The sequence below is a fragment of the Eublepharis macularius genome, chromosome 10 (assembly GCF_028583425.1).
Source record: "Eublepharis macularius isolate TG4126 chromosome 10, MPM_Emac_v1.0, whole genome shotgun sequence".
NCBI classification, from domain to species: Eukaryota; Metazoa; Chordata; class Lepidosauria; order Squamata; family Eublepharidae; genus Eublepharis; species Eublepharis macularius.
Genome location: NC_072799.1, coordinates 3,907,235 through 3,922,604, shown reverse-complemented (window position 1 = coordinate 3,922,604; position 15,370 = coordinate 3,907,235). Strand labels below are relative to the sequence as shown.

Below are 15,370 nucleotides of genomic sequence, written 5' to 3'. Positions count from 1 at the left end.
ATGACTCCGTGTATTAGAAAAAACTACATTTCCCATTATGCACCAGCTCCACTTCCGGTGTCCTTTTCCTACAGCTCTGTCGCCGCGATGCTGCGGAGCCTCCAGGCTTCCCAGGGCCCCGCTTCCGCCCTCCTCAGCGGCCGTTTCCCGGCCTTGCCGCTCTTGACCGCACCGATGCGCGGCCGGAAGTCCCGCACGGACCCCCCGGCCAAGTCCAAGGCCGGCCGGATTAAAGTGCCGCCGCCCGTCGACCCGGCCGAGCTGCTGGTGGTGCGGGAGCGCTACCGCCAGTATGGGCGCCTCATGAAAGCGATACGGTGAGCAGGCGTCTCATTGGTGGGTGGGGACGTCAGTCAGAGCAAGCAGCCAATCAGGAAAGCAGGTAGTCCCGTGGAGAGTGCTAGTGGGATATTAGGGTTGCCAACTCCAGGTAGGGCCTGGATATCTCCCGGAATACAACTGGTTTCCAGGAGACTAACGGGCATTGTCCTGAACAAGCTAAGCTGCAATTAGATTCCGGGTTCGAATCCCACCACTGCCACAAACTCCCTGTGCTACCTTGAACTATCCACCTTCAGGCTGGGAATGTGGAGAACACTAGCCTACTTTGCAAGGTTGTTATTCCAGAGTCGCAGCCGTATTGTGTTTGTTTAATTTTTGGGGCATTTTAACCTGCTTTTCTCTGTTAAATGTGTCAGAGCCACTTACAGTACCAAAATACAAAACATCAATTCCATTTTAAAAAATTGAACACAATGCACCAAACAACAAAACTACCTGTTGTCAATGCGTAGCATGGGGAGAAAGGCAGAATGGGTAGGAGCAGCCTCTCCCCGGGCCGACACTCACTCCCCTTGCTTCTTTCCTGGAGGCAGTCTGTTGCAACAAAATAAATCAAAATTCTCAGTTCAAGAAGGACCTGACTCATGAAACGTTACACAGGAATACATTTTTGTTAGTCTTTAAGGTGCCACTGGACTGGATTCCAGTTTTGTTGCAAAGCTTGTTGAGAGAATTTTATGGGGATGCACGCAAAGAGTTCCGGGTTATGGTATTTTGCAGCCTCAAGCAAGGTACACGTGTTCCCTCTTGGGTCTCTGGTGCCAGCCTCTTTCCTCTGGAGCACCTGAATGACACAAAGGATACTGGACCCAAGTTCTGAGTCCATGCAGGGCCTTGCCAAGCCTGTTGGATCTCACATTCATCCCATGTGAACCAAGAGGGTGACTGACACTCCTGCCAACTGCATGTAACCCAAGAAGCGCCATCTAGTTTAGCATCCGGTCTCACACAGTGACCAACCTGGAGGGCCAACCGATGGGGCATTGTGGGAGGATATTCAGGGAAGGAGAGAATTGGGAACCTAGGCTAGTGAAATGCTGCCAAGAAAGGGGAAGAAAATGAATGAAGTGTCCCCTTCCAATTGTAGCGTAAGCTTTGTGCATCCTGTTTCCCATCTCAGTCCCAGAACGTTTTGGTGAGAGCCTGCCTAAGTTGCACATGCGCTACTGTCAGATGGTAGTTTGCTCTTACTCTGGGCCGGGGTACAGCTGACTGCCAAATCGGAAGGGCTTGGGGGTAGAGGATGTGAGCTTGTGACCCCCTTTCAAAGTGGGTGGGCACAAAGGGCATTGCTGCTTTTTAAATGTTCCATGCCTTGCTCGCCTTCAGGTCTGTATTCAAACAGGAGCTGATGCAGCAGCGCTACGACGAGACGTTTGGCGAGTTGGGCAGGCAGAGGCAGGAGGCGATAGTCAAAGAGCATCAGCAGCTCATGGCCTGGAATGACGCCGAGAACCAGCGTCTCCAGCAGCGGAGGTGAGAATGAAAGATCTCTTGTCTCTTGAACATATTAAAACCGGGAAGGTAGTGGCGTCCTCAGTGAGATGACGGCATCATCTTTCCGGAGAAACTGTTGGGGGAGATACGGGCAGCTCCTTTGCAGGCCTGTTTAGGACGCGCGTGTGGCTAAGGCAGCTGAGGGGGATGGAGAGGCAAGGAGGGGTGCACTGGCTTGGCAGGAGATGGGGTGTAGAGAAAGAAGGCTCAGTCGATTGGGGGGCCAGGCGGGCAAGAAAAGCTCAGGAAAAGATACTGCAAGGTAAGGGAATGTGAAAAAACAAGGGCAAAGGGTCGGCGTCATCGGCTTCGTCAGAGTGCAAAGAAAAGGCACAGTGGAGTGTACGTAGAGTGCCAAGTAACCTTCAAAGGACTCCACTATTGTTAGTAAGCGCTTTATTGAAAAGTTGCTCGTTCATGATCTTACTGGGTTCGTTGTCAGGAATGAGGCACAACCAAATATCAAGAATAGTTGTATCATTTACAGGCTAACATTCCCCTCCCCTTTCCCTTTCCTAGAGGCTGGCTAATTCTGCTGGGAACTATCTGCACAGGGGAGGACACAGGGTTCAAGGTTATGTGGGCTCCTTTCCCAGCGGCTAGGAACAAGCACAGTCTTAGAGAAATAATTCCAGGAAGAATTCACATCCTGTGAGAGTAAAGAAACATAACTGCAATAGACAGTCATAACATCATAACTTCCATCCCCAACAAACACACACACCACACACCAGGTATGGTTATGGCAGATGCTGCCAGTATCTTGACAAGGGCTGTGTATTCTGTCTTTTTGGTGGGCCTGTAAGACAGAGATGTTCCGCCAGGCATATGGTTGAGGCCAGTCTTAGGTTTTCTAGAAATGCCTTCTACTGGTCTCCTGCCCGGAGGGCTATACAACCATCCGCCCCCCTTACATGCAAAGTCACAATAATGATACAGCTTGCACCCCCTACCCCCTCTTGATTATATTACGGTTGGGAAAAGTGGAGGGGGCTGCCATCTGAGATCCTGACTATATTTTTATTGTTGTTTCTGGTTTTGATGTATTTAAATGCTTTATTTTTGTATTAGTTATATTGTTGTAACCTGCTCTGAGCCCGCTTGCGGGGAGGGCGGGCTAAAATTCAAATGAATAAATAAATAAATAGCGATAATCCTTACAACTGTCCCTCAAGGTAGGCCAGTATTATTTCCTTCGTTGCCGAAGCGAGTGTAATGAGTTTGTGGCATGTTGGAACCCAAAAAGAGTCCAGTAGCACCTTTAAGACTAACCAACTTTATTGTAGCATAAGCTTTCGAGAATCACAGTTCTCTTTGTCAGATGTTGGAACTCAGGAATTTCTGGCTCACTGTTCCTACTTTAGAAAAGAGCAAGAGTCCAGTAGCACCTACAAGAGTAACAAAATTTGTGATCGGGTATGAGCTTTTGTGATCTGAAGAAATGAGCTGTGTGACTCACGAAAGCACATACCCTCCCTCAAATTTTGTTAATCTTATTGGTGCTACTGGACTTTTGCTCTTTTCCACTGCTACAGACAGACTAACATGGTTACCCACCTTGATCTAGTTCCTACTTTGGCTGCCTGCGGTACAAGCTCGAGCAGGCAATCTTTTCCCCACACATCTGGCTATGATGCGCCTTTGGGCCAATTAACGGGAGGAAGGTAAAGCTAGTGTGGAGCTAGAGAGCTTGCCCCAGGGGGCAGTTTGTCTGGCTTTTGGGGAGGGCAGTATACCTTTATGGATACGCTCCCCTTCAGCAAAGAGGGGGAGAGAAACAAGCAGTCTCTTCTAGCCTGATGCCATCTTGCCTCCCATCAGGAAAGAGGGAGAGAGAGGAGTCGAACCAAAGACCAGCTAAGCAACGAAAACTGGCAAGAATGTTGGGACTAACCCACGGGAAGCATTCAACAATATCAATCATCCACTTAAATAATTTTTTATAAATTTTCAGTTTTTAAAGTGCAAGTGCTATAAACAAGGTTAGTGCAATACATTAAGTGTAATAAATATAATAAGTAGCTAACTCTTCATAAAAGCAATATAGCAGCAACGATTCATGTACAGTTTAAATACATTCTACTGGAACAACCGGGAACTATAAGGTTAATGTCCATGTCCTGTCTCCGTTGTCGTTTCTTCCAACAATTATCTTAAGATGTCTCCTCCAGATGGTAGAAAAGCCGCAAGGTTGAGACTGGCAAGGCGAACCTTTTCACCCTATCTGGGGCCGGCTGAAGCACAGATTTCACAAAAGCTTCCTCAGGAGTAACTGCTACGGCAAAACCACGGTTTAGTTCCCGGTTGTTCCAGTAGAATGTATTTAAACTGTACATGAATTGTTGCTGCTATATTGCTTTTATGAAGAGTTAGCTACTTATTATATTTATTACACTTAATGTATTGCACTAACCTTGTTTATAGCACTTGCACTTTAAAAACTGAAAATTTATAAAAATTTATTTAAGTGGATGATTGATATTGTTGAATGCTTCCCGTGGGTTAGTCCCAACATTCTTGCCAATTTCTAAGGAAGCAGCCATTCGTTGGAAGCAACGAAAACTGGCTAGACGTTTCTTTATTTCCACAAAAAGGGCCCTTTGCACAAGACCCTATTTGCTCTTCTGAGGACTGCAGGCGCTCTGTTCTTTCTGTGTTCCTCCTTCAGGGAGGAGCGTCTCCGAAAGGAAAAAGCCGAAGAGGAGCAACAGCAGCTGCTTAGAGCCCAGAAAGAGGCTGCCCTTCTGGAGGAATTTCTCAAGGAGAAAGAGGGGGAGGTGCTTCAGCTGCAGGTAAGCTGTGAGCCCCAGTCCGTATCTTCTTAAGTATCACAAACTGCACCAACATAAATGATGTCTTCTCTAAACGGAAGCAGCAAGGGGTTAAAATGTCCATGTATGTTCCACTTCACTGCAAGTCGCTCACTTGAGTGAGCGACTTGCAGTGAAGTGGAACATACATGGACATTTAACCCCTTGCTGCTTCCGTTTAGAGAAGACATCATTTATGTTGGTGCAGTTTGTGATACTTAAGAAGATACGAGTTGGACACTGGTTAACTTATATTTGCTTTGCAGGTTCATTCTCATTGAATATGTACAAATTAATTTTTATGTTATGAATTTTGCATGTTGAGTTACAAGTAAATGATTACTGTATAAAGTAAGCTTTTGCATTCTGTGAATAGTAGTCTTAACAACCCCCGTGGGTTTCCCTTTATATTGTTAGCAACAACGGGGGTGGCCCCTCCTTTTTTGTTGGGTAAGCTGTGAGCAGCAGAGTGCTGTGTGGATTGTGTCGGCCCCTGCAGATGCGAACGTTTGCTGCTTGCGAAATAGCACGTTCCGTTTCAGTCTATAGGTTCTTTTTTTAAAAAAAAAGTTTTGTATAATTAAAAAATAAACCTTTCCGCATGCTCAGATACAATAGCACATAACAGGATGGATGTTCAATACAGTAAGATATAATGATTGCTAACTGATTGTATATGAATTGTAAATGTATGTTGTTTATGATCGTATGAATGTATACTAATTTAGAAAACATACCGAATGTAATAATTGTTTATAGATACCTATTCTTGTAAAAGTTATTTGTATTGTTGGTGATTTTGAAAACAATAAACAGAATTTGGAAAAAAAATAAACCTAAAAAACTACAATTACACATATACTAATAAAACAAACAAAAACAACTAACCAGCATACAAAAACATAGATAATACTGAAAAAAATGACAAAAACAAACAATCTAAACTAAAATTTCTCCAAAACAAATATTCGTATCATGTCAAATGTACCCTTTCTCTAAGTGATGATTAACAGCTCTTTTTTTTCTAACGTCAAAATCTCTTAATCCAGAAATCATTGTTATCTGTTTCATATAAATAGTCTGTGAAGGGTTTTCATTCATCAACAAACAAACTTACTGACTTTTTTCTAATCAGTAAAGTAAACTTTGCCATCTCAGCCAGTTCCATGAGGGACAAACAGAAGCCCCCATAGTATTAAACAGCCAAACTAACACGGCCAGCACAGTAAGTACGCCATACTGATGCGAGAGAGTTTGTACTTGCATCAGTATGGCGCACAGTAAGTGCACCATACTGATGCAAGAGAGTTTGCAAGTCATCTGCGCCAATGCGGGTTGGCAAGGTCTACCGACCCCTGATATAGCTACAACTTGGAAACCAGCGTTCTTGATAGCCAGTTCCTTGTCAAGTCTGTGGCTCCTTGGTTTCTATCTGCCTACTTCCACCTGCAAGAAAGGAAGAAAGAAAGAAAGAAAGAAAGAAAGAAAGAAAGAAAGAAAGAAAGAAAGAAAGAAAGAAAGAAAGAAAGAAAGAAAGAAAGAAAGAAAGAAAATTTATACATTGTAAAGATTTAGTGGTTACATACTGTTCCTGTCCGGAGACTCCTTCGAGATCACTCTGGCATCTTCGCACCTATGTATAAGAGGAGTCTATTTGAAAGTAATTGATTTGATGAACTTTTCCTATGGCCGTCTGCTTGCTAGGAATCTAAATGTTATCCTTGCATCCAGCGTTTTGTATTGAGAATTTGTATGTAATTGTATTTATATATTTATATGTTTATGTCAGTATTTATTAGCACTTTGCACTTTGCCACTTTAAATTATCAAAACAAAATTTATAGTTCTAATAAGTTAATTTGTGGTTAGTTTAGTCCCTTAGGTGTGGTTATCCACTGTTAGTTTGGCAGTTCCATGGGGACACCAGGTAGAACAGAGGACTGTGCTTGAAATTTAGCACTTTTAGCACTGGGACTTTGTATGATTTGTTTCTTCTTTGATTGGCACAGGAGGAAGCCAAAAACTTCATCACGCCTGACAACCTGGACCAGCGGATCGAGGAATGTTTGAACAATCCACGCAACTACAATTTTGCCATCGACAAGGACGGGCGGATTGCCAAGCGGAGTGTTTTGTCTTAGAGGGATATCTGAGAGAGGCCTCCCCAGAGAGGTGGCGCGGTCCCAAAGCGTTCCCTCGACTGAATTGTTGATAAGCGTGTCTCCGGATTGTCGGATGGATCGGTGTCGATTTTGGACTTAGTGCCGAGAGAACTTTGTGGCTCCTCTTGATAAAGAACTGCTACTTCGCAGGAATAAAGGAAGGGGTTTTGCTTAAGAGCGTTCGCTCGCTGTGTCTGGTAGTTGTGCTGTTTCTCTGTTTGGAGTTCTAATTTGGCACACGTTGGGTGTGATTTCAGAACCAGGCTGGTGAGCAGAAGCCATCTCCCCCCAGATCTTCGCACTATCTCACCACATTTCCTTTGCTGTGGCAGGGTGTACTGCTGTAGGTTCTACCCTCCAAAGCAGTCATTTTTTCCACAGCAATTAATCTGGCGATCAGTCATAATTCTGGGAGATATCCCGCTACCACCTGGAAGTTGATGATACAAAAATGGGGCAATTCCCGGTATAATACAACAAGTCGAAAGTGGAAAGGTATACCTTACCTGGTATACCTTACCAGTCACACATCACACCTGTCCTGCGCCAGCTGCACTGGCTTCCGGTTGAATTCCGAATCAGGTTCAAAGTGTTGGTTCTTACCTTTAAAGCCCTGAGTGGGTTGGGACCGGCATATCTTCGGGACCGCCTCTCCCTGTACGTTCCCTGGAGATCGCTTCGATCAGCGAATAAACATTTACTTGTGGTCCCCGGCCCTAAGGAAGCCCGCCTCGCTTCAACCAGGGCCAGGGCCTTTTCAGTCCTGGCCCCAGCCTGGTGGAACGCTCTGTCAATGAAAACCTGGGCCCAGCGGGACATATTATCGTTCCGCCGGGCCTGTAAGACAGAGCTGTTCCGCCAGGCGTTTGGTGATTGAAGGGGGCGGTGCCATGTCGGCCTCCCACCTTTGGGGTGGGGAAGGTTCTCCCCACCACTGCACCTTGTTAATTTGTTTTATTATTTGTATATTGATTTTAGTTTTTGTTTTTATCAATTTCAACTGTTCACCGCCCAGAGCCCCTGGGGATGGGCGGTATATAAATTGAAAAAATAAATAAATAAATAAAACCACCCGGAAATAATGGGGCAAAGGATAATATTCCAAAGTTATACTGTGTCAATATTAAAAAATCCTATACATTTATCATAAAGTTGTTATAAAATATTTCCAATATAACAATATACCTATTACAGATTACAAAGGACAACACTCTCCCATTCCCTGTATTCAAAGGATCTGATGGACCTGCATCCACCTCCGAGAATGTTGAGGAGTGAAAATGGGAAGAAACAGGTCTTAGTACGGTGATCCCTCGTTTGCCCCTGAGGAAGTCGGGAGGCGAAATCTGGCGTTGCAGCCGGCCCCCAGTTTGGGCTCCCATCTCTGCAGGATGTCCTGTGGAATCACCTGTGGCTATAAAAAGAAGAAAAGGACATGAGAACTGTTATATGGTAGAAAGGATTGAATATTGGACTTACCTGACTAGTTGACTCAAAGACTATATCCTTTTTCCTTTGAATACACAGAATGGGAGAGTGTTGTCCTTTGTAATTTGTAATAGGTATATTGTTCTATTGGAAATATTTTGTAACAACGTTATGATCAATGTATAAGATTTTTGAATATTGACACGGTATAACTTTGGAATATTATCTTTTGCCCCATTATTTCCGGGTGGTTTACCACCTGGAGGTTGGCAACTCCTAAGTGTGAGTCAAAGCAACCTCCGCACACACTAGGCACTCTGGAAGTTTGTATAAAATCAGTAAAGGGAACAGCTTTTTCCTTAGTCCAGCAGTGGCAGTTTGACAATTGTACAAACCCAAAAGAAAAGAGAGGAGTTGTTGAGATGTGTGTGTGTGTGTGTGAATCTTATCACTCCCATTTTTCCAAGTCCAGTTGTTTCCCTTGGCCCCTACATGGATAGCGATGTTAACACAGTTCTTTCCTCCCATGGAGGATGGCAGTACTTAAAACCGGCACAAAGTCAAAAATCTCTGACTATTTTAAAGCCGTGCATTTACCACTAAGCTGTGTGACAAATGATCAGTATCGTCAATGATCAGTCAGTACAGGTACCTCGCTTCTGACTGGAGAAAAAGTCGGAAATGTATTTATTCCCAAACTTGATGAAAACCTTGTATATCCCAGCCAACGATCTTTCAGTGTTGTCTTTTAAGAACTTTATTTAAGATTACTCTAGTTATCTTCAGACAGATAAACACGAATCACAATTATATATAATACACTAGCATATGTAAATGAGATTATAAACAAAAAGCATACATCATCCGTTCTCCTGCCTAGTTTGTATTTTAAGATAAAGTGCAGTTTCTAAAATTCTCGCAAGCCTTTTCAGGAAAAATAACCCAGATTAGAGCGATTCAGGGGTTTTAGAGTGTGGTTATCTTACACAGACATAATTACATGAGCGTCAGATGGCTTTATTAAACCATCTAATTTGTTTTCTCTAAAGGGGTGGTGTTCGAAAGCTCTCAGCATCCCAAAGAATAATTGTTGCAAACTCTATTCCATTTGTTCTGGGATTTATTCTGGGAAGAAAGCCATAGATTCATAAATGGTCCTTCCCAAGACTAAGTTAGCTTGAATAGTGAAATAAAATGCACGCTTGCAGATTTACACAAGATCTTAAAAGCAAACTCGCAGGCTGTTGTGTCAAAACATCCAAACCGATGACAAACTTGGAATCTACAACAGAGGAAGGAACAGGACTGGATCATCCACTCTTTTTGGTCGAATCGATTTCACTCCTTACAGATTGAGAACAATATCTGGAAGAGCGATTAATTTGGAATTCACAAAGATGGGGAAAGAGCCTCTTGGGGTTTAGACAAATTTATAGAGAATCTCTCTCTCCATGGCTAGCGGCCATGTTGACTAAATAGAACCTCCATGTCCAGAGGCAGTAACTCTGAATACATGTGCAGTCTTGCACACAGACTTTCAAGGGGCATCTGGTTAGCCGCTTTAGGAACCAAGGTTCTGGACAAGATAGACAACAGGTCTGGCTCAGCATGGCTTCTCTTCAGCTTCTTCCCTCTAAAATAAACAGGAATGGCTTAAAATAGGATTATTGGCATCCAGAGGTAACGTGGAATATGTTAGTTATTCTCTTTTTTGTAATTGTATGTAGTTAAAGTTGTTTTTTGTGAACTGTTTTGTCTCCTTTTGATGATGAAGCTGCGACAGTGGGGCAAAAATATCGCTAGCGCTTTCTCTTTTCCTACCAGCCCCCTTGAGTTGATTATGGGACTTTGTGGTATCAGCGCATGGCTAAAAGATCCCTAGTTAGGTATACCATAGACAGAAACAAGAAGATGGCTTTGTTTTTAATGGTATCCAACAAGCAGCAGCTGGGAAGCGCTGAAAATTGTATGGAAAAGTGAACGTATTTTAGGGGAGGAGGATTTCTTGGGCCTTCCAAAATCCAGGCTTACAAGACGCCTGTATGGAGGAAACTCACAGCTTCGCAAGAATGAGTGAGTCTAAGCCTTACCTACCTTGCAGGGTTGTTATAAGGATAAAATGGAGGACAGGAGAGTGATTTAAGCCTCTTTAGGTCCCCAGTGGACAGAAAGGCTGAGTGTAAATGAAGTAAATAAATATGTGTGCTGCTACTGCTGCTAAAACAAGGGGGGTGACTGTTCTCTTAAAATGCACCCAGCTCAAGTTCTGGCGCCATAAGAGATTCTTTAAGTCTCAAATGTTGAGTTACGGGTACTATTTTGAATGATAGTTGCATCTGTACATCTTCAACCAGAACTTTTTTGTAGTTTTTCCTTTTTAAGTGCATTGATTCATCTGGGAAGTTATTACTGAGAGATTGCCATCCATGCCAGCAATCTAAGCTCCCCTCTGTCTGGAGATCAGGGGGCGGGGCCACCGGCCATGTGACCATTTTCACCAAGGGCAATTTAAACTTTAAAAACCTCCCCCCCCCCGCCATGTTCCAGCTGACCCAAAGTGACGTCATTGCATGGTCCTGAGTTCCACCACCTCTTTCCCCAGAAAAAAAAGCCCTGGCTGTCATCACTGTGGTTTTGCATATGAGGGGGCAGGGGGTTATATAGCCCCCCCTATTGGGAGACGGGTCAAGAGGCATTCCCAAGAAACCTTAGGCTGGCCTCAGCCATACGCCTGGAGGCACATCTCTGTCTTACAGGCCTGCTGAAAAGATATAAGGTCTTGACGGGCCCGGATATCCTGCAACAGAGAGTTCCACCAGACTGGGAGTCAAGTCAACCTAGAGAGTCAAGGGACCTCAGTGGGGCATAGTGCCATTTTGTTCACCCTCTGAAGGTGCCATTTTCTCCATGGGAACTGATCTTTGTTCTATGTTGATTGGTTGTAATTTTGGCAGATCTCCAGGCCACACCTGGAGATTGGCAAGCCCAGGCCTTGGCAGGAAAAGTGGGCGGGGTTTTGCTGCGGCTTCCGTTTATTGGAATGAGCCCCTGCTGTCCGCTTGCTATTGTTGCTAACACTAGGTTGGGAAATTCCTAGAGATTTGGTGAGGGTGGAGCCTGGAGGAGGGGGCGGGACCTCAGCAGGGTGTATAATGCCATAGATTCCACCATCCAAAGAAGCCATTTTCTCTAGGGAAACAGATCTCCGTAGCATGGAGATGACTTGTAGTTCTGGGAGATTTCCAGGTCGAACTAGGAAGCTAGCAACATATTTTAAGGTGGCCCTGCACTTTTTTGCTTTATTTTGCTTCAACGGACTGACATGGCTACTCCTTTATGTATTTCCATTATTTATAGTCCAATTTTCTCACTGAGATACAAAGTCAAAAAGAGTCCAGTAGCACCAATTTTATTTTAGCATAAGCTTTCGAGAATCAAGTTCTCTTCGTCAGATGCCTGATACAGAGACTGGTCAAACACAGAAGAGCAGGAGAGAGAAGAGAGGCGGCAATTAGGGGGGGAGGGGGAGGGAGCAATCAAAACATTCCTTTGCTAGTATATGTAAACATCTCCTTTTGGTGTGTGTATCAGTTGGCTTCAAAGGAGTTTGCCCTGTTAGTTTGTAGAAGCCAAACAGCTAGACCATCCAATTCCAATGCAGTATGGGCCTTCGATAATCACAGCTCTCCCTGCCAGATGCATCTGACCAAGAGATCTGTGGTTCCCGAAAGCCCACGCCAGGTGCCACTGAGCTCCCCCAGACCCCACCTCTGTAAAGGAAATCTGTTACGTGTGGTAATGTGATAACCATTCATAGTCCCTATTCAGTCCCAGCTTGACAGAGTCAAATTTGCATATGAATTCCAGTTCAGCAGCCTCCCGTTGGATTTTGTTTTTGAAAGGTTTCTGTTGAACTACAGCGACCTTTAAGTCTTTGATGGAATGTCCTGGTAGGTTGAAGTGTTCTCCCACTGGTTTCTGGACGTTTCCATTTCTAATGTCAGATTTGTGTCCATTTATTCTTTTGCGTAGAGGTTGGCTGGTTTGTCCAATGTACAGAGCAGAAGGACATTGTTGGCACATGAGGGCATATATCAGATTGGAGGATGAGCAGCTGTAAGAGCCAGAGACAGTGTAGTTGATGCCATTGGGTCCTGTAATTGTATTCCCTGGGTAGATATAGGGGCAGAGCTGGCATCTGGGTCTGTTGCAGGGCCTGGTACCTGTGCTGGTGACTCTGCTGGCTGATTCATGGTTGTGAGTGAGAAGTCGTTTAAGGTTGGGGGGCTGTCTGTAGGCAAGGAATTACAATTGACCTCCAGCCAACGGAGATCAGTCCCCCTGGAGAAAAGGGCTGCTTTGGAGGGTGGACTCTATGGCATTATACTCCATTGAAGTCCCTCCCCTCCCAGACTTTGCTGTCTTCAGGCTCCACCCCCCCAAATCGCCAGGAATTTCCCAACCTGGAGCAGGCAACCCTATTTCAAACAGGAATCTAAGCCCTCTGATCATCAGTTTAAGAAAAATAAAGGCACCAAACCCTGCCAACACAACCAGAAATGTTTTTTTTTCCCCCTTCAGCCTCCAGTTCCTCACCTTTTTGAATTTCACATCCGGGCTGACAAAGAGTTCTGAGAAACTCCAAAAGTTTGCACGCCCTAAGTTGTGGTTATTTTGGTTGGTTCTGATAAAAGCGTATTACTCCGTAGTGTGGGTTTTTTTTTTTCATGAAACAACACTGCTGTGAACAGTTGCTGATTCTACAGAAGTGTGAGCCCAGCTGAACACTGACATAGTAATGTCAGCCTCCCGTATGCCCCAGCCCTGCCCTGAAGAGTGAGAAGCCAAACTTGAGTCTAGAGTGTAACACTGCGGTGTAGCTGGGTGTCCTTCAGGCAGAAGGGTTAGGGGGTGGGAATGTGGGGGGATGTGACATCGGCAATGCCACCAACATCAATGCCTCAGTTCCAGGTACAACCCAGAAGTGACAATGGCTAGCTCTGGGAATCACTGCAACTTTATGGTAAAACTCTACCATAGAGTTTCCAGAGATTCCTAGAGCTACCCATTGTCACTTCCAGGTTGTACCTGGATGTGATATACCAGCACCCAGGCCAGAGCCTCTTTTTTATTTTTTTGCCTTTTTTCTTTTCCCCCAACCACCAGTTGGAGCAGCAGTGGCCAACAGACCAAATTACTAGGAAATTGCCTGACATAAGTGGGCACATGGTGTCCCTATTTTGCTTCCTCAACTTATTGGAGATTGAGGGCACCTAGGTTTCATTGGCAAGGTTTATATATATTTTTAATTATGAACGTGCAAGTATAATGTGTGCAAAAACGTTTATCTATATACTTATTCACAATATATCCCTACTAATCCAATGGTTGGGAAAATGCAATCAATATACTTAAACCAGTGCCAAATAAACACATATTATTTCATCCAATAAGAATCACAGTTCATCAAGTTGTTCGTAAGGTCTATCCGAGTTCGTACAGTATAGTTCACAAGATAAGTATCAATATCCAAGTTTAGAAAGGATAGTATTATCTTGTTGTTTCTTCTTCCTTGTAGGCAGAACACACTGGGAGTTCGACTGCCTGTATGAACTCGGTGTTGTTTCATGAAAAAAAAAACCCCACACTACGGAGTAATACGCTTTTATCAGAACCAACCAAAATAACCACAACTTAGGGCGTGCAAACTTTTGGAGTTTCTCAGAACTCTTTGTCAGCCCGGATGTGAAATTCAAAAAGGTGAGGAACTGGAGGCTGAAGGGGGAAAAAAAAACATTTCTGGTTGTGTTGGCAGGGTTTGGTGCCTTTATTTTTCTTAAACTGATGATCAGAGGGCTTAGATTCCTGTTTGAAATAGGGTTGCCTGCTCCAGGTTGGGAAATTCCTGGCGATTTGGGGGGGTGGAGCCTGAAGACAGCAAAGTCTGGGAGGGGAGGGACTTCAATGGAGTATAATGCCATAGAGTCCACCCTCCAAAGCAGCCCTTTTCTCCAAGGGGACTGATCTCCGTTGGCTGGAGGTCAATTGTAATTCCTTGCCTACAGACAGCCCCCCAACCTTAAACGACTTCTCACTCACAACCATGAATCAGCCAGCAGAGTCACCAGCACAGGTACCAGGCCCTGCAACAGACCCAGATGCCAGCTCTGCCCCTATATCTACCCAGGGAATACAATTACAGGACCCAATGGCATCAACTACACTGTCTCTGTCTCTTACAGCTGCTCATCCTCCAATCTGATATATGCCCTCATGTGCCAACAATGTCCTTCTGCTCTGTACATTGGACAAACCAGCCAACCTCTACGCAAAAGAATAAATGGACACAAATCTGACATTAGAAATGGAAACGTCCAGAAACCAGTGGGAGAACACTTCAACCTACCAGGACATTCCATCAAAGACTTAAAGGTCGCTGTAGTTCAACAGAAACCTTTCAAAAACAAAATCCAACGGGAGGCTGCTGAACTGGAATTCATATGCAAATTTGACTCTGTCAAGCTGGGACTGAATAGGGACTATGAATGGTTATCACATTACCACAGGTAACAGATTTCCTTTACAGAGGTGGGGTCTGGGGGAGCTCAGTGGTACCTGGCGTGGGCTTTCGGGAACCACAGATCTCTTTGTCAGATGCATCTGGCAGGGAGAGCTGTGGTTATCGAAGGCCCATACTGCATTGGAATTGGATGGTCTAGCTGTTTGGCTTCTACAAACTAACAGGGCAAACTCCTTTGAAGCCAACTGATACACACACCAAAAGGAGATGTTTACATATACTAGCAAAGGAATGTTTTGATTGCTCCCTCCCCCTCCCCCCCCAATTGCCTCTTCCCTCTGCTCTTCTGTGTTTGTCCAGTCTCTGTATCAGGCATCTGACGAAGAGAACTTGATTCTCGAAAGCTTATGCTAAAATAAAATTGGTTAGTCTTAAAGGTGCTACTGGACTCTTTTTGATTTTGCTACCACAGACTAACACGGCTAACTTCTCTGCATCTATGAGATACAAAGTGAATTGCTGCTGTAGCATAGTGGTTAAGTGGCTGGGGGGCAAATCAGCACTCTGCTGGTTCGACTTCCTCTTCTGCCATGAGCTCAGCAGGTGGCCCT

The 15,370-nt window shown here is 44.5% G+C and overlaps 1 protein-coding gene across 1 annotated transcript; it reads left to right on the top strand.

Moving 5' to 3' along the window:
• Positions 1–62: 62 nt before the first annotated feature.
• On the top strand, positions 63–6,986 carry MRPS26 (mitochondrial ribosomal protein S26). Its single transcript, XM_054990061.1, has 4 exons — positions 63–317; positions 1,672–1,818; positions 4,508–4,631; positions 6,659–6,986. The coding sequence occupies exons 1-4, from the start codon at positions 88–90 to the stop codon at positions 6,788–6,790; spliced, it is 633 nt and encodes a 210-aa protein (XP_054846036.1). The 5' UTR covers positions 63–87; the 3' UTR covers positions 6,791–6,986.
• The last annotated feature ends 8,384 nt before the right edge of the window (positions 6,987–15,370 follow it).